The sequence below is a fragment of the Bolinopsis microptera genome, chromosome 5 (genome assembly GCF_026151205.1).
Source record: "Bolinopsis microptera isolate Bmic1 chromosome 5, MBARI_Bmic_1.0, whole genome shotgun sequence".
NCBI lineage: Eukaryota > Metazoa > Ctenophora > Tentaculata > Lobata > Bolinopsidae > Bolinopsis > Bolinopsis microptera.
The window spans coordinates 6573083-6591151 of record NC_087076.1 but is presented as its reverse complement, the minus strand read 5'-3'; the positions used below and the strand labels follow the sequence as shown (position 1 = coordinate 6591151).

Below are 18069 nucleotides of genomic sequence, written 5' to 3'. Positions count from 1 at the left end.
GCACCATCGACAGTCAGCCGCGCGTGCCGACTGTAGGATGGTTTTTTAGCGCTAATTTCGGCCAGCACAATTACAATTTTCTTCAAATAAATAGATATGGAGTATCCTTCTTGACCATTGTTAATGGTCTGGCCCGGTGTGCGCTACTTCGTAGCATTTGCCTAACATTTCGAGAAGAAAGCGGCGCGCGCTACTTCGAAGAAATTTAGACGAGTAACATCCGTCAAGTATCCTTCCCGACTTCCAATTGCAACAAAAATTAGTAAGCTTACTCATAGACTTACAAGGAAAGTGTCCGAAAAAATTTAAAGCATATCCAACCATCAAACATTATGTTACAGCTAAAAGCAGCGTATTTTGCCCCATTTTGATCACTATCAACTATATTAACTCTGATATCTACCAAATTTTTCGGACAGTTGTGAAAGCCTTATTGGATCGAAGGTCGTCGCCAATTTTTAGAATTATCTCATTCAAGGAACCGAAGATATATCTGAATAATACGACAATAATTAACGAATTTGGTCAAATTACGCGACTTTTACAATTGTAGCGCGATGCGTTACTGTGCCGCGCCGCGCACTCAATGAAGCTTCTCTAGATCGGCGAGATGCGCTACTGTGCCGCGCCGAGCTGAGATGAATTGACATCGTCAATTAACTTTTACAGCTACTTTTGCTCCAAAAGCCGCGCACCATCAAATATGGCACCTAGGCGAAACTCACTGATCTTTCCAAAAAGGTATGACAATTGACAAATTTAGTATTGTGAAAATTCTCACAGTCTTTAGAAAACAGTGGTACACAAAATTTTTAAATCCGAGCAAGTTTATTTTTATCTTGCACCCCCTAATGTCAATCCTTTGCAGCTCAGCGATCTAGCGAAGGTTGCAAAAAGCATTATTGAATTCACGGCGCGGCTTATATTAGTGGTGCATTGCACTTTAACGGGCATGATACTCGTAAAATATTTGTTCGTCGACTAGTCCAACTCGGCGCGCGTCCTGGTAGGTTGTAAACCTACAAATTGCGCTACAAGACCGCGCCGTGCATTAAATAATTATGATCGCAACCACACTTGTCATACGTTTTATGAACAACCGTCAACTGCGCCGCCGCGCACGAGTGCGCGGCTTCCCTGTATCGTAGAAACGCTACAGGGTGAAACGACAATGGGGGTCACGACGTGATACAAAAATGCACAATGGTCGACCTCTGAGGTGTAGTGGGGTATTCGTGTATCAGATACTTGAAATCTCAGACACTGCCTACGTAATTAGAGGGGGGGGGGAGGGGGGGGGGGGGGGGTAGACAGCTACGGATGGTTTTGTTTGTGAGTTTTTCACCATTTCCTGACATGAGCCAAACATTCGCTGGATCCTTCCCATCCCTTTTCTTAATTTCCCGTTCAGTCTCTCTTTTCAGTTTCAATCATCAATTAGAGCTGCATCGCTCTCGATCGAACGTTACCTTCATGACCTCATTTGAAGGCCTCCTGCTGGGCAACAAAGGCTCTCAGACATTGGCTAATTTACCGCGCACGGCTTACCCTTTTGCGTCATTTCCGTGTATGTAGTTTTGTGCCGCCCTGGCCCCCTCTGCTGTTCTCGAGTTTGTACTTTGCGCTCACCTACTCCTCTAGCGGGCTGTTCATTTGACAGAGATACTGGCTTGCACTCCCACCATTACTACCCAATTAAAACGAAAATCTTGCATCCAAAGATCATTATTGTCATACGTTGTATGACCCGCCGCGCACGAGTGGGCGGCTCCCCCTGTATCGTCAGGAAACGACCGTGGGGGTCACGACCGTGGGGGTCACGACGTGATACAACGATCATATGATCAAAACACAAAGCTTTGAAATGTACTTTTTCGGTTTGAGATTTTCGATGTAAAGTTTACTGTTGGGTACCCTCATCAGTTTCATAAATGTTAAACCTTTTTCAGGGCTCCTTAATTAGCCCACAATCACTGTTTACCATCGCAGAAGCTTGCACAGACCTGAACTTTCCTCCTGGGATTGAAGGAGAAAGAAATGAATTACCATTCGTTCACGTACTGCCAGAAAATTGCTTAACTAAGTGAAGAAAAAAAACATTGCATTGGGCGATCAAAATTAAATTATTGAACGACCTGTCTACTGTTAAACTAATTCAAATTTAGTTAATATCTCATGTCTATTCGAATATGTTGATTATTTATAAAGCAGATTATTTATAAAGTAGAAGACTTACACCGAGAGCTAGAGCTAGGTTGCTAAATCTCAACTTCCAGGAGGAAACTATTACAATATTGGACAATCTTTGAAGGACACTTTCTAATACTATACTTTAAAAGATCTTGAGGGACCGTTTGCCAAAGAGCAACACTGCAAAGAAATGACAATATTTGTTACTTGATCCACCATGTCTCACATACATTGTACTCACTCGAGTGTGTTGAATTGTACATGTGACCTTCTATTTTTCTGATGTTTCTATTCATTTTATATTTGAATCTGACACAACATTGCATTGATGTAGTAACGATTTTCAATTCGCAAATCTTGTGGAAAACGTATGGTAAAATATATTTATATTAGTAGAAATTGCAGTGATTTGAAATGGTTGGTATTTTTTGATATCAGAGTTTTACACCCTGGAGCCAAATCCAACGCAAATCACAACACCCCAGCAAAGATGTACAATAAGCATGAGAGAGAAAGAAAGGAAATATAGAGACCGCTGTGCAAAAAAGGAACCTGCAATGGCCTTGTATTCTCGACCACCGGAGGTATGGGCACACAGGCTACCATGTTCCTTAAACGAGTGGCAACACTTCTGGCAGCCAAGACCAGCCAGGACAAAAGCCTCATCATGGCAAATTTAAGACGTCTTTTGCGATTTGAGCTACTTAAAACAGTTTTGATTGCAGTGAGAGGACACAGAGGACGGTATTATGAGAAAGCAATACCTGTTGACGAACTGGACCTAAATCTCGCACACACCACCAGCGATGAAGACAGGGGTGATGATGTTGATGATGAAGATGAGGAAGTTGATGATGAGGTTGAGAATGTAGAGTAAGAGGTTTCAGAAGAGTGAGCTGAAAAAAGACAAGATTATATTCTAATTTTTTGATTAAATTATATTTATTGAAATAAACATATAATATCCTTTACTCCAGGAGTGATGACAGTATATTTGAAATGGTTGTAAGATGTTAATAATTTGACTTCTCAATTTATGCACAACTTATTGTAAATTTTTATAGATTATGAAAAAGAAAAGGAAGTTGAAGGAAATTATAGACGAAGAAAAATCTAACAAAAAATCCACTGTGGATACCTCTGTCGAAGCTCCTAAAATTAACGTTACTGAGTAAGTTTAGATTATATTGAGTATTTTACATCATAAAACATACAATATGAACAAGAATTTTCCAATCGCCAAGATTTGTCTTCATCTGAATGCTCATAATGATCAGTTCTATGCAATTATGTGAGAATGACTGTAAATATTTTTCAGACAAGAAACTACTGCAAAAATGTCTAGAAAGAATAAAAGAAAAAAGAAGGGGTTGTCAAAAGGAGATCTCAATCGAGGAGCATTAAAACCAAAGAAAAGTGCAGAAACTGTTAGTCCCTACTTTCAATAATGCATCAGTTTTATTGCAATTTGATAATTAACCAAGTTATAATTCTGTTTCATGATACTTTCTCATGGATGTTTCAATTATGTAACTGTATAGAATTATTACTGTTATTCTCGTGGATATTTACGCAAACACCATAACTTTCATTTTATACTGCTTTTACCATTTAGCATTAACACAATAGCTGCCACCTTATCAATGCTTTTCATACAAGTTACAACAAAGTCTTCATGTTATATTATAATACATGTTTTTGACAGGCGGAAAATCCTTTTGAGACCTGTGATATCAGTATTCTAAAAAACTTTGGTGATATCAAGACTAAAGATGTCCAAACTCTTATCCTTCACTATCTAGGTAGGTGCAGGACTTGGAAGCTATTTCAATTAGTCTATATTCAAGGCATTATCCTTTAACCAATACTGATAATACTTTTTATTGTTTGCTCTCTTGAACCATGATTGGTTACTGAGGACGAAATGAGAATCTCCACTCACTACGATTTTAGTGAGCAAGACTCTCCTGTAGTCCTCAGTGATCAATCAATACTGATAATACTTAATATTACAATGATTGTTATAAATTGTAAATACAGGTTGCACTAAGCACTGCCCAGAATGGTGTTTGGTAACCAACAGAGGTGCCGGCCACAATGTTTGTGTAGTTATGCTTGAAGCCCTTTACCCTTTTGTGTACAAGTAAGAATTGTTTTAAAATCTATTTAAATAGCTTTCTGAATATTTTCATATAATTATATGGTTTAGATTAAGGTTAAGTTAAAAGTTGTACACCCGAGGTTACATGATATGCAATATCCCTCTACTAGGGCCAGGGGGCAGTGTTATTCAATTAGAAATTTTGATTGAGTAAAATATTTTACCCCATTTTTAATCCTCAGGACGATGAGTTTGAACATGCCAAATTTCACAACCCTCTTTCCTAACGGGCCCATTGAAATACAAAATCCTGGCAGTGAACTCTACGTTACACCAGCTGGGTATGTGTTTTAGTTTGCAATCTGTTTATATTGTGCCTGTTTTCTCTAGACGTATTGCAGGACAGGAATCATGATTATGAACTTCTCTGAATATTTTTCTCAATATTTTACATCATATCTTGAATTTTCAATAATAAATGATCAGGTCAGCTATATTGGAAAAAGAGCCCAAGAAAAGAGCAAACGATTCCTCTTCTAGTAAGTTTTAAACAATAAATTTGCACAATTATTTTACCTCAAACAGCTCAGGCAGAAGAAAACACTTCAATTGGTCTTTTATTGGAGAAGAAGTTTAATTGAAGTTAAATGAATAACTTGTTGTTTCAGAGAATGGTCGAGATGAACCAGCGCTACCTCCAGTGCAGGACTACATCTTACTTCCTGAGTATATGTTAGCTCATGAGTACCCTTCTGAGGATACACTCAATAAGGAACCTGGCTGGCGAAGGTTTGTAAAGGGTTGTAAACTCCCACACTATTAAAACGATTTGCCCCCCCCCCCCAGCCCCCCTCCCCCCAGCCCCCCCTCCCCCCTCATTTATCATGCCCTGGTTTCCTCAAACCTCGATTTACTGCGGAGTTTCCCTTTCCCAAATTCCTCAGTAAATCAGGTTTTTACTGTAAAATTGTAAAATTGTATTGAATTTGTATAATTCTTCTCATAATGCAAATGACTGCTATGTCACAGAACATGTTGTCAATTATAAGCAAAGTTTATAATTTTAATTACTTTCAGGTTCACTGGCAACATAACTGTGAAAGCAAAAGAGTACCCTCTGTACGCTATTGATTGTGAGATGTGTAAAACAGCTGAGGGATCAGAGGTTACGCAGATAGCGATTATTGACGAGTGTTTCAACTGTCTCTACAAAACGTACATCAAGCCAGCCAACCCTATTATAGACTACGTAACAGCCTACAGTGGAATTACGGCAGAAATATTAAAAGATGTGACCACTACCCTAGCAGATGTGGTGAAACACATGAACAATATCCTGCCTACACAAGCTATTTTTGTGGGACATTCTCTTGAAAACGATTTGAGAGCTCTAAAAATGTACCATGACAAAGTAGTTGACACAGCTACGATATACAGCTCCGGCAAAGGGGGCAGTTTGAAACCTGGTCTGAGGTTTCTAGCATTGAAGTATTTGAGAGCAAAGATTCAGGACTCAGCCAGTGGTCATGATCCTTGTGAGGATGCCATGACGTGTATGAGACTTGTCAAACTCAAAGTTAAAAAGGGACCTAAATTTGGAATATTAGCCAGTGGAAACGAAAATTCTTTATCAGTATACTTGACGAAACAAAGCAAAACCGGTGTCTTCATCGACAAACCAATAGTAGCGCAGCAGCACTGTCGAGGACTTGCGCATGCGCTTCCCGCTACTTCCGACGAACAGGGACTCGACACTCTCCTCCGCAGACTCTCCTCCAAGTCAGAGTTCTACTGGTTCCACATGTACAAGTTGGAGCCCATCTACCGGCAATGCACCACCATACACGATATGATAAACAATCCTCAGCTATCTGATGCCCTGAACTACATTGACGAGAGTGTTCAGAAAATCTACGCCGCGCTGCCAGCGGACACTCTGTTTGTAGTATACAGTGGGTGTAGCGGATACTGGAAGAAACCTGAGTTCAATGGCAGTGATGAAGCTATGAAGAAACTGATGGCTAATATCGTAGCTCAAGTTAGGAGAGGACTACTCTTCATGAAAGTTAAAAACTAGTTGTAGTGAAGCAGTCCTCAAACATTTTATATGCAAGTTATATCCGCAATCTCTAATATACCACAATTTTTAATGAAAATACCACAATTTTTAAACGAAAATTTTACATCACTTTTGATAGTGTTAACCTGGATATATGATTAACGTCAAAATTGTTATGATGTACACTTTTATCCTGGTTTCAGGTTTGCAATGTTTGTGAACATTGTCCTATTATCATGCTAATAGAAATCAGAATAAGAGAACTATCTAGTTTTGTTGGTATCTTCAATCTGAATGGTCAATTTATAATGGGGTATTTATAATTGCATTTATTATGATCCCGTTTATACAATATGCTATGATCTACTTTCATATTTAATTTGGTATCTATTCGGGAGTCCCTATAATATACTGGTATACTGGCGTCGACACCCTGCAATTAAAGCTCTTATTTTAAAAGGCAGTTTTTTTAATGGTTTACTTTTAAAATCTAAGTTTGTGATAAAAAAGGTGCTGATAATCTGGTTATTTTTTCAGACTGTGTGGATTATGTCAGAGCTGTAGATTTACAGTTACTTTGAAGATGGAATCATTCAAATTATACACAGACATCACTGTTTTTTAGCTTTACTAGCTCACTTTTTGAAAATGTTTGGTATACTTATAGATGTCTTGATAGGGACAGTAATGATTGTAGCTGGTTATTTAAAATTAGTATTATTGAGTTTCAATAGTTACGGTTTATAAACCTGCTCAGAAACTAACGTCTATTGCTTTTAAAAAAAGCAAAAATGCCACGGTATCAACCTTTAATTTTATGGTAATTTAGAATTATTATATTTTCAATTTCAAATATAAACTCCTGACAATATAAACTTTAATCTAACATTCTCCTAATACAGGTACATGTAAAGCCAGATCATGCCTCAAAACGAACACATAGAGTTAGCACAAAAGCGACATGGTCGCCGGTTTGATCACGAAGAGAAGCTCCGTAAGAAGAACGCCAGGTCATGCAGACTCACGTCCATGAAAGCAAAGAAACTGCACGGCTTAAAAGCGAAACTGTACAACAAGAAGCGACACTCGGAGAAGGTACAGATGAAGAAAGCAATAAAGATGCACGAAGAGAAGCAGACTAAAGCTAAGGATGCTGATAATGTAGAGGAGGGAGCAGTACCCGCCTATCTGCTGGATCGTGAAACTCAGACACGTGCTAAGGTTCTTAGTAACATGGTCAAACAGAAACGGAAAGAGAAAGCCGGCAAGTGGACGGTTCCCATACCGAAAGTGAAAGCGCTCGGTGAAGATGAAGTGTTTAAAGTTCTTGCAACGGGCAAAAGGAGGAAGAAGACTTGGAAACGAATGGTAACAAAAGTAACGTATGTTGGAGAAGAATTCACGAGAAAACCACCAAAATACGAGAGATTTATCAGACCCATGGGTCTACGTTTCAAAAAGGCCCACGTGACCCATCCAGAACTTAAAGCCACATTTTGTTTACCAATAATCGGAGTAAAGAAAAACCCAAACAGTCCCATGTACACCCAGCTGGGAGTTATCACTAAAGGTACCGTGATTGAAGTTAACGTTTCAGAATTAGGACTTGTTACTACGGGAGGTAAAGTTGTGTGGGGTAAATATGCCCAGGTTACTAACCATCCTGAAAATGATGGGTGTATCAATGCGGTTCTGCTGGTTTAGAAGTTTCTAACTCTTTTTGTGTGGGAAATCTGAGAGTAATTTATTAGTTCTGTTTATTTACCGGGATTTACTTTAAATCCATGACAAGACCTCCGGTTTTGCTTTATCCTTGTTTGGGTTTATGCTTAATTTTAAATTTTATTTTATGCTTTTAGTAGTGTTGAACTTTTAACGACTATGAACATCAAATAGTCACATAATTTGTATACTTTTGAGAAGGTTATACTTTTAAATCATTATCAAACATAAGCGAGTATAACTGATTAATAACAACAATTTATCTATAATGTAATAAATATACTAATAGTGGGAGATGAATATATACATTTCACATAACCTGTATTCTAGTCGGTACATACTTCCATACCATGCCAAATTTACATTACACATTCTTACCGTGGTAATTATACCCATTATAGCGTGTAAGTTTGATCTTGAACCTCAAATTGTCCACAAAAATATCTAACAGTTCCCAATTTCCCCCGCAAGGTACATGGACAACCCAACACTACTGTGTGTTATGTAGAACTAAAGATGAGTTGTGGCGGGAGCAGCCCTTACCGTCTCAATCTACTAACGCTCCGGCGTGGAGCAACCACTGAGCTTCCTGAGGATCCCAACCAGGCCTTCAACCTGCTCCTAGAGTATGCTGTGCAGGGTAAACACCAGGCTGTCAGCGAGCTGCTGGAGAAGTATTACAATGATCATCCTGCGGCTGTAGCTGCTCATATTTCTCTTGATCCTGTAACTCCAGAACCAAAATCACATGTTTCCAGACGCCTGTCTTACTCGGAACCTAGGCCTAGACGGGACTTACCGTCTCGCAGTCGGAATGCCACGTCTGTGTCCATTGATGATGTGCATGTTGAGATATTTGACATCAACACGACCAAGAACCGCCATGCAAGAAGCTTGCTTCACATGGCAGTCAGTGCTGAACAGGGCAAAGTCGTCAAAACACTTCTCAAGTTTAAAGCAGATCCTAATCTAAAAGACAAAATGGGCATGACTCCGCTCCACATTGCCTGCAGAAAGACTTCCAATGATATTCTCCTAAAGTTGGTGTCAGAAGGGGGTGATCCGAACATCTGTGATAACGAGGGGTTGCTGCCGTTACACTGGGCCGCCTCTTGTGGCCAGGTTGACAATATCAAGTCACTTGGTGTTATCACCAGTAATATCAACCAACAAGATAACCATGGCCGCACTGCCCTGCACTACGCTGCTCTCAATGGTCACTACTCTGTGTTGAAGTACTTGTTGGATACCTTCTCCAAGAAGATAGATGTTGATGTTACTGATGAAAACATCGAGTGTGCTCTTATTCTTGCGTTAACTAAAAAGTATGTCAGCTGCGTTGATGCCTTGTTGAAGTTTGGTGCTTGCGTCACATTTCGTAGCAAACACAACGAAAGTGCTCTTCAGCTTTGTCTAACAAAGAATCTTTTTGCCCAAGCTTATCTCGTCACAAAAGCATATCCGAGTTTTATGAAAGAGTTGGAACAAGCTATCGAATGTAATGCAGTAAGTTATGAAGTTATGAAGGAATTTGTGGAGTACATGTTTAGAGAGCACCCCGAAGAAGTGTGGGATTTGTGGACAGACCTGAGGAATGTTGTTATCGACTGTGCTCAAGATCTTGTCGACTGTCAGAGAACCGTTCATAGTTTCCCTCTTTTTGTAAAGCTCCTTAAATTTGTACGCTCCCTGGGCATCTCATCCGTCGATCACATCAGAAACAAAAGTAAGGTTCAAAAACGGATGTTATCATTTTCCCCAAAAACACCTCAGCAAGAGGAAAAACTAATACTCAACAGACAAATTGAGATAGAAACTCAGAATATAGCAAGTCACGGTGAACCCTCTAAAGTAGATGCCTTTGCTGCGTTGGATGATGTGTGGAAGTTTCTCAACAAATGGATGAGACTTGTTAAATCTTATCATTCCAGGACGAAAGATGGCAGTAACTATCGCTTTATGAGACGGCCCTACGAGCTTGATGCCAATGATTTACGAGACATTGCTCCGCAACTTTGCTCACTTGTCAAAGGTTATCACATCTGGTCAGAAGACACGACGCATTACAGGGAGTTTCTAGACTTTATCTCAGAGTTCAGTTCCGTTCTGAAACTTTTCTTGACATTCAACACTGAGCTTATCTTTGGTCCACTGGACTTCCTCATGGATTCTCCAGTTGCTATGCTTGAGTTTCAGAACATTAGACGGGCTGTGCTGGACGTTCCTCTAGAGCTGAGAAAGAGTTGGTTTTACGACGGACTGTACGGCAACGAACCACCAGACAACCCTAACTTTCTCAGTGAAAATCTGAACATTTTCTTTATAGACCGAGATCAGATATTCACAACATCATGCGAGCAGGTCATGAATGCAGATGATAAATTCCTTAGGGGCAGTCTGACTATAAACTTTCACGGTGACGACGGCATGGGGGTTGGAGTGAGGAGAGAATGGTTTACTCTTCTCACTGAAAAAATAACTGATCCAATGTATGGTTTGTTTCAGCGGTATAATAACGGCCTTAACTTCCAACCTACCCCTTCCTCAAAAGTAAACCCAGATCATCTGCAACATTTTGAGTTTGCTGGCAAGGTGGTCGCTCTCATGATTTACTACAAGATAACTATCGGGATCCATTTCACTAGAAGTTTCTGCAAGCATATTTTGGGGGATCCGCTAGATTTCACGGACGTGGCAAGTATAGATAACGATTTGGCGATGAGTTTGCAGTGGGTTATAGATAACGATATCTCAGATATGGTTGAGCTGACGTTTAGTGTTGATGAACAAGAGTTTGGGGAGCAAGGAACAGTTGAGCTAAAGAAAGGAGGAGCAGATATAATTGTAACTGAGGAAAACAAGGTGGAATATGTCAGGTTACTGACTGAGTACAAGATGACCGGCTCCATTAAGCCCCAGATCAACAGTTTTCTCAGTGGGTTCTACAGTATTGTTCCTAGGAAGATCCTCGCCATTTTCGGTCCTGACGAACTGGAACTTATACTGTGTGGCTTGAGTATTATTGACCGTAAAGACTGGCGGAAAAACACAAAATACATAAATTTCACGGCCGAGGATGACATGATTGTTTGGTTTTGGGAAATAATGGAAACGTTTGATCAAGATGAACTGGTTGCTTTGCTGAAGTTTATCACGGTTATTCTCGAGTTCCACACGGTGGCTTCAGTCAGTTCGCTGTGATTGGCAGCTCAGGTCCGATCAAGATCAGTAAGGGGAATGGAACTGTGAACAACCTCCCTAAATCAAGTGTCTGTTTTAATTTGCTACTGCTGCCAGAATACACTTCAAAGAAATGCTGAAGGAGAGATTGAAGACCGCTATGTCGTATGCTAGCATCGGTTTTGATCAGTGTTGACTCGTTAATAACTCAGTTGATTGTACATTAGTGTTAGTAATTGTAACACGGGAAGTTTTGACATAGGAAAATGTGCCGTCGTTTTAAAATTGTTTTTTTGAAATTGAAATTAGTTATCATCAGTTTATTATGAAATACATTTATACATTTGTTATTTGTTTATACTTACAATACCTATAATGGTATACAATAATATGATTCATTAGTTAAATTTATCGTGGTTCTTGTAGTTTCAAACAATGATTCAAACAATGATTACAATGATTACAATGATTACAATGATTACAGTGATTACAATGATTACAGTGAAATTAAATAAATTACGTTCAATTCCACAAAAAATGTATTTGTTCATATTGGCATTGAAATAGAATTTTGTTTCAAAAAACGTTATTTGATATTTATTTCTTTTTGATGAGTACAAACACTAATTCTCCAATTGTTTTCTAGGATGAAAAAAGAAGTAAGAATATTGCTTCTTGGAGACGGTAAGTGTGACATAATATTCTCCTATAATTACTTACATCCAAGCTAAATGTTGAAGTTTTATAGAATTGAAACCCGTAACAACTCCGTAAATATCTGAACTATTGAAGTCTTGTAATGCAGAGTATGTTTCAGCTGATGTTGGAAAGACGTCACTCATACTTTCTCTGGTCAGCGAAGAATTTCCTCAACATGTAAGTTCTATTGTTTTTGTTAAACCGACTTTGACCCAACTATTTTTTGCGAGAAAACTCGTTCCCGAGGTGGTTCATTGCGAATAATCACAGAAACATAATAACTGTTACCCTGCGAATATCAGGATCGAATGATCAGGAGACCACGTTATCCTTTTTTTGGCAAATGGTCACACTTAAATTTGTACGTTTTTGGATGCCGCGAAGATAAAAGTATGGCTTTATTTCTCGCGGGCGGCGCGCGCGCGCACAACACTTTGAAATTTGGTAATTTGTTTGTTCTCCGATTTGTACGATGTGGTTAAATGTACATATTATTATCCCGATATAATATTATCATTATCCAGCAAACGATTGTCTAAAAATAGAAAAAAAATCCAGACAACCTTACTAAAATCTTTCTGTACATCGCCGTTGAGTCCAAACATCTTTTTATTTGGGTAAAATCACAGGTACCTCTGAGGGCAGAGGAGATAACGATACCAGCCGCCGTAACACCAGAAGGGGTGCCTACCCACATAGTCGACTTTTCATCCAGGGAATACCTCGGAGAAGAATTCCTAATAAAAGAGATGCAGCGGGTGAGGCAATGAACACTCAATTACAATCATCGCCAATTATTTAAAAACAATGCCGCAAGTATGGGCATGTTTCCTCGAGTAATATTATAATTGTATTGCAGTTTTGACTGGTCACTTTGTTACTGTCGTCCATAAATCATGATCTATAGTCCCTATTACCAGAATACTTTTGATAACGTTAATTTTGTCAGGCAGATGTGTTCTGTTTGGTGTACGGAGTGGACGACGAAAAGTCACTGGAAAGCACCAGATCTTACTGGTTACCCAAAGTAAGAGAGATAAACGACGGGGATAATCTCAGTAGACCTGTTATTCTAGTGGGAAATAAGGACGACTTGCTGTTGGATCTCGATGAGTCACCTTTAGAATCAGTATGTGATTTATGTCATCCAATCTAGGATCCTAAATATCTATTACATATCTAATTTGCTTTTTTAGCATTCGGAGAGTTTACAATCCTATTTCTAAAAGAATTTTAATAAAATTAAACCGTGAATTTGTTGACAAACCGGTGGAATAATTGATAATCACAGGTGTTGCCTCTAATGAACGAGTACCCTGAGATAGAAACGTGTGTAGAGTGTAGTGCAAAACGACTGAAGAACATATCAGAGTTATTTTACTACGCTCAGAAAGCAGTTCTTCATCCCACTGCCCCTCTTTACTTGCCAGACCTTGGCAAACTGAAACCTGCCTGTGCTGAGGTACGGATTGTGGTTTCTGTGACTGGTGATTCTGTAAAATGGTCCTAGATTGTTGTCATGTATTTTAGACAACTTATGCAGAGTTTCAGTAGGTTAAGAAATGCTCTATTCCTATTATTTTCATTTTTGGAGCCCTCACAATTCATTTTCTCAGGCTCTGAGAAGGGTATTCAGAATTTGTGACATGGACAACGACGGTTTCCTAAGTGATCACGAACTGAACGAGTTTCAAAAACGGTGTTTTAATGCTCCGCTTCAGCAGGTAATACAATATTTCTTGATGATTTTTCAAAAGTATCCGAAATTGTGAATTTAAAATTTAAAATCAGTTCTACACTTGGGAGGGGGGGTCATGACCGGAGTATTTTAAAAACTCCCTTCAGAGCAATTTAATGGAAGTAAAGAATCTGATAAAGAAATATTGTGATAACGGTATAATTGATAACAAGATGTCAGAGATGGGTTTCCTGTTTCTCCACACTATATTCATACAAAAAGGAAGGTTAGTTTAGATCAGTGTGTTGCCTAATACACACAATTAATTAGGGTATTCATCACAAAGAGTGGATGTATAATATAATACTTAGTCAGATCATATATATTTGATGTATACATACATATTAAATGAACCTCATCCCGTATAAACGACAATAATATAATTATACCTAAAATATAAAGGTAAATTGTTGATAGCTTGAATAGCGAGGACTTGATAACTAAACATTTGTTAAGGAGCTAGATAAGCTTCTAATTTATAATTCCGTGCTAGACACGAGACCACGTGGACAGTTCTGCGGAAGTTCGGATACACGGACCAGTTGGAGGTGTCAGACGAATATCTCCGACCTGATCTGCACGTGGAATCTGGATCTAGCGTGGAGCTTACTGATGAGGGGTGAGGAAATTGGTTTTTGTTTTAGAGAGTCTCCTGTTTGTGTTGGAGCCGAAGAATAGATTTATTAAACAATAGATTTAAATAGATGAGGTTTTTAGGGCCTAGTGTAATAAGAATATTTCGGGCGGTATTCTTAAGCGAAATAGGTGATTGACTTAATATTTTCAGGTCTGAATACCTGATAAGTTTGTTCCACAAGCACGACACTGATAGAGATGGTATCTTGTCACCTTCTGAATTAGCCAATCTGTTTAGCGTAAGTACTAATTATTTCTTACCCTATTATTTAGTTTAATGTCTTCAGAAGATCGAACAATTTTAAATCTCTAGCTTAAACTTCTTGTTTGTTTAAATTAAAAACGTAGCCGTAAAGAATTGAATTGGCTGAAAGTCCACGATAAGAATTAATGACTGTTTGTTATCAGGTGTGTCCCAACATCCCGTGGGGTGACTTCAGCGCTTCCGTAATGACGAGTGAGATGGGCTGGTTAACCCTGGAGGGGTATGAAGCACTCTGGACTCTCAACATGATGCTGTACCCTGAACATACCATGGAATATCTGGGTTATCTGGGGTATAACAGTGATACCAGGGGCACTCAGCTCACTGCTGTGCAAGGTATAAGAGGATTGTTCCTTGCTCGCTTTTAGATTTTAGAGGGATCGTTTCATCCCCTTTACGAGGATATTTTTATTAAATGCTCAACATTTTGATAATATCGTGATATATCATGTGATGTGTGAGTTCTTATCTAGTTGTAAACGTTTGTTTGTCCCGTTAACACGTTGCCCCCTTACAGTGACACCCCCTAACACGTCGCCCCCTTACAGTGACACCCCCTAACACGTCGCCCCCTTACAGTGACACCCCCTAACACGTCGCCCCCTTACAGTGACACCCCTAACACGTCGCCCCCTTACAGTGACACCCCCTAACACGTCGCCCCTTACAGTGACGCCCCCTAACACGTCGCCCCCTTACAGTGACACCCCCTAACACGTCGCCCCCTTACAGTGACGCCCCCAAGACAAGAGGATTTTAAAAGGCAGGTAAGTTGTCGGAACGTTCTGCTCAGCTACGTCTTTGGACCCAAAGGTTGCGGAAAATCGTGTTTTATCAACAGGCTGATAAGAAAAGGGGAGATTGAGATATCTCCTGAAACTGACAGACACATTTGCATCAACAAGATCAGGTATAGCTTTTATTTAAAATTATAAATTCATTGAAAGATTTAAAGACCATAATAAATTGTAAACAGACGTGGTAAATTTCTTGAAAAACTAGTTTGTTGTATTTTCTCAATTTGTTGTATATTCTCAATCTTCTAAACTCTACCCTCTTTAACCAGGTACCAAGGGCAAGAAGAGAAATACTTTATAGTACAAGAAGTAGGAGCAGGTGACCAAGATGAGATTCTGGAGAAAGGAGGGGACTGTGATCTAGCTATAATACTCTACGATACATCTAGACAGGACAGTTTTAGCAGAGCTGTCGAGATCCAGGAACGACTAGATGTTCCCTCTGTCTTCATAGGTTTGTTTTAATGAGAAGTTTGACTGATTTAAAGAATCATTGCAAGTACAACCCCGGCTATCATGATCTAGTTTCAATGGTGATTGGTGAAGTCTCAGTGCACTAGCACCCTAACTCTAGTAACACTAAGTTTATTCACTAACGATTCATTACGCAGGAGCTAAAAGCGACAAGACAACAGTAAAGCAGGACTACGACTACACGCCCGAGCAGTACTCCCAAATGGCTGGTCTCCCTCCTCCACTCTTCTTCTCTGCTATGCCTGACAGGGAGTCTTCTCAACTCAAGATATTCCAGAGCTGTGTTCTCTTCGCCTCTCTTCCGTGAGTGTTATTTATAAAACAGAGAATTTTGCCGACACTTTAACAATAATTTAGAGGATCATTTCTGCTGAATGATTATTTATCCTGAGTATTACTATCTGACAAAAACCCCGACTCCAGGTTCCAGCAGCAGTCAGCAGCGATGCCTCTGACGAAGATAATAACAACCAGTGCTGCGGTTGCTGTGGCTGGGGTGGCAGCCTTCTTCCTCTTTAGATACGTGAGGCACGGCAGATGAGGAGCTGTTGAGTGAGTGTGTTATTGCACTAAGATCTTATTGTGGGACTGTGGCTTGATGTGAGCTCAATCTGAGGAGCTCAATCAGCGGCGGGATTATCTTGCTTAAACCGAAAAATACGAATTGATGAAATTTTGATATTTATGTGCTCTCTAGTCTCAACTAGTGTTTAATTTACCGTGCTTTACTGTTATTCATCATAAATTTACAGATTTGTTAAAGGATATTGTTGTCCATGCTCAGCATGATATTTCTTGTGAGGAGCTTTTATTTTTAATCCAATATTAGGTTATTACTTATTTGACTTCACTGTCGATCAGGCGTACATTTTTTAGTAGTAATTGGTCAAAAAAAAAGCGATGGATTAATTTTTCTATTCTAGATTTGCGATTGAGGAATTAAACGTACGTTGCACAACAGTTTTGACAAATCACAATTACGATGTGAATAATATTCAATCATGACTGAACAGAAACTACTGTCACCATTTCTATTTAGTTGTTTAACTTTGTAAATTGTATTATCAAATACATTCAAAATCGTATCTTATCAGAAAACAATCTTCTGCCCAAAATAGTACTATCCAAATAACGATCACATATTATTTAAAAGTGGGTCATGCAGAATGACATTTAAATTTAAAGCGATTTAAAATATAGATATCAATCATCAGAACTCGGTCGAGAAGAGCCTTCCTCGGATATGGTGTTCATTTTCTGCCCTTTTGTCATGACGTCGTTATCACTCGATACGGGGCTGTAAGAGTCATTTGTGACATCAGAATCACGCTTCAACTTTATATGACAGCTGTTTTCATCACTATCAACCCTATTCTTGTTCAGGTGCCGTTTTATCAAGTTCTGGATAAAGTTATTGTGTTTCTTAACTGCGATCTGATTTGATGATGTTGGTCTGGTGCCTGAATCTGTGTTGTGACTGTTGTCGCTGCTGTTGTTGTTGTTGCCTATCAGATGTCTTGCTCTAGCCACCAAGGACCTGTGTCTCCAACAAACCACACTGTACATGATAACGATCACCACCCCAGCCAGCCCCAGGGCTATGATACCCACATTACCGTCTGTACTAGGTTCCGTCTGTTCGTGGTATTCGTCAGGTGACATCTCACTTCTGAAACTCTAGCTGAAGTGCTTGTTGGTACCTTCTTGGTTAGCAAAACGAACTTAGCGAACTTCTGGATTAGTCCATTCTGGTCAAATATTAGGTGTTTAAAATAAAAGAGAAGTCAAATTTGTATTTAAGAGCACTTCGCTGCTAGTGCTACGAATGTAAAATAGTGGCATGCTATAATTGTATTTCTAAATGAATAATAATCGAATGAATGTGAAAAAATAATACATGCGTAAGCTCGAATACAATTCTCCTACTATTGATAACTACGTTCAAACAGGAGTGCCGATAAATGCGGACCTGAATTCTCAAAATGTACATAATTGGTGGTGCGCTCATTTCGTCCCTTGCTCGTTAATTTGACCGTGTACTGAATACCCTGGCCTTCTTGTAACATAAGCTCCGTGTGTGAATTTGGTTATCTTATTAGCTCCATTTACCATAATATGTACTATAGAGTACTATATAGTACTATAGAGTACTATAGAGTACTACTGAGTGCCAAGCTCGGATCATATGAGCCAAATACTGATTGTCAA

At 39.2% G+C, this 18069-nt stretch overlaps 4 protein-coding genes across 4 annotated transcripts; all 4 read left to right on the top strand.

Moving 5' to 3' along the window:
- The first annotated feature begins 3247 nt into the window (after nt 1–3247).
- LOC134814816 (uncharacterized) lies at nt 3248–7067 on the top strand. The gene is made up of 8 exons (XM_063823102.1): nt 3248–3361; nt 3509–3617; nt 3896–3992; nt 4231–4333; nt 4534–4632; nt 4778–4830; nt 4960–5080; nt 5369–7067. The coding sequence occupies exons 1-8, from the start codon at nt 3258–3260 to the stop codon at nt 6366–6368; spliced, it is 1686 nt and encodes a 561-aa protein (XP_063679172.1). The 5' UTR covers nt 3248–3257; the 3' UTR covers nt 6369–7067.
- A 189-nt stretch (nt 7068–7256) lies between these two features.
- On the top strand, nt 7257–8193 carry LOC134815257 (ribosome biogenesis protein NSA2 homolog). Its single transcript, XM_063823771.1, has one exon. It carries the CDS (start codon nt 7272–7274, stop codon nt 8052–8054), a length of 783 nt encoding a protein of 260 aa, XP_063679841.1. The 5' UTR covers nt 7257–7271; the 3' UTR covers nt 8055–8193.
- Nucleotides 8194–8544: 351 nt separating this feature from the next.
- LOC134815258 (E3 ubiquitin-protein ligase HACE1-like) lies at nt 8545–11547 on the top strand. The gene is given in 3 exon segments (XM_063823772.1): nt 8545–11252; nt 11255–11384; nt 11387–11547. Coding segments are annotated over 3 exon segments (2856 nt in total). The 5' UTR covers nt 8545–8588; the 3' UTR covers nt 11449–11547.
- A 260-nt stretch (nt 11548–11807) lies between these two features.
- Nucleotides 11808–16895, top strand: LOC134815256 (mitochondrial Rho GTPase 1-like). Its single transcript, XM_063823770.1, has 14 exons — nt 11808–11936; nt 12070–12128; nt 12581–12709; nt 12901–13080; nt 13243–13413; nt 13568–13675; nt 13797–13915; nt 14183–14308; nt 14477–14564; nt 14734–14926; nt 15323–15500; nt 15657–15841; nt 15999–16164; nt 16285–16895. Exons 1-14 carry the CDS (start codon nt 11900–11902, stop codon nt 16400–16402), a joined length of 1857 nt encoding a protein of 618 aa, XP_063679840.1. The 5' UTR covers nt 11808–11899; the 3' UTR covers nt 16403–16895.
- Nucleotides 16896–18069: the final 1174 nt, after the last annotated feature.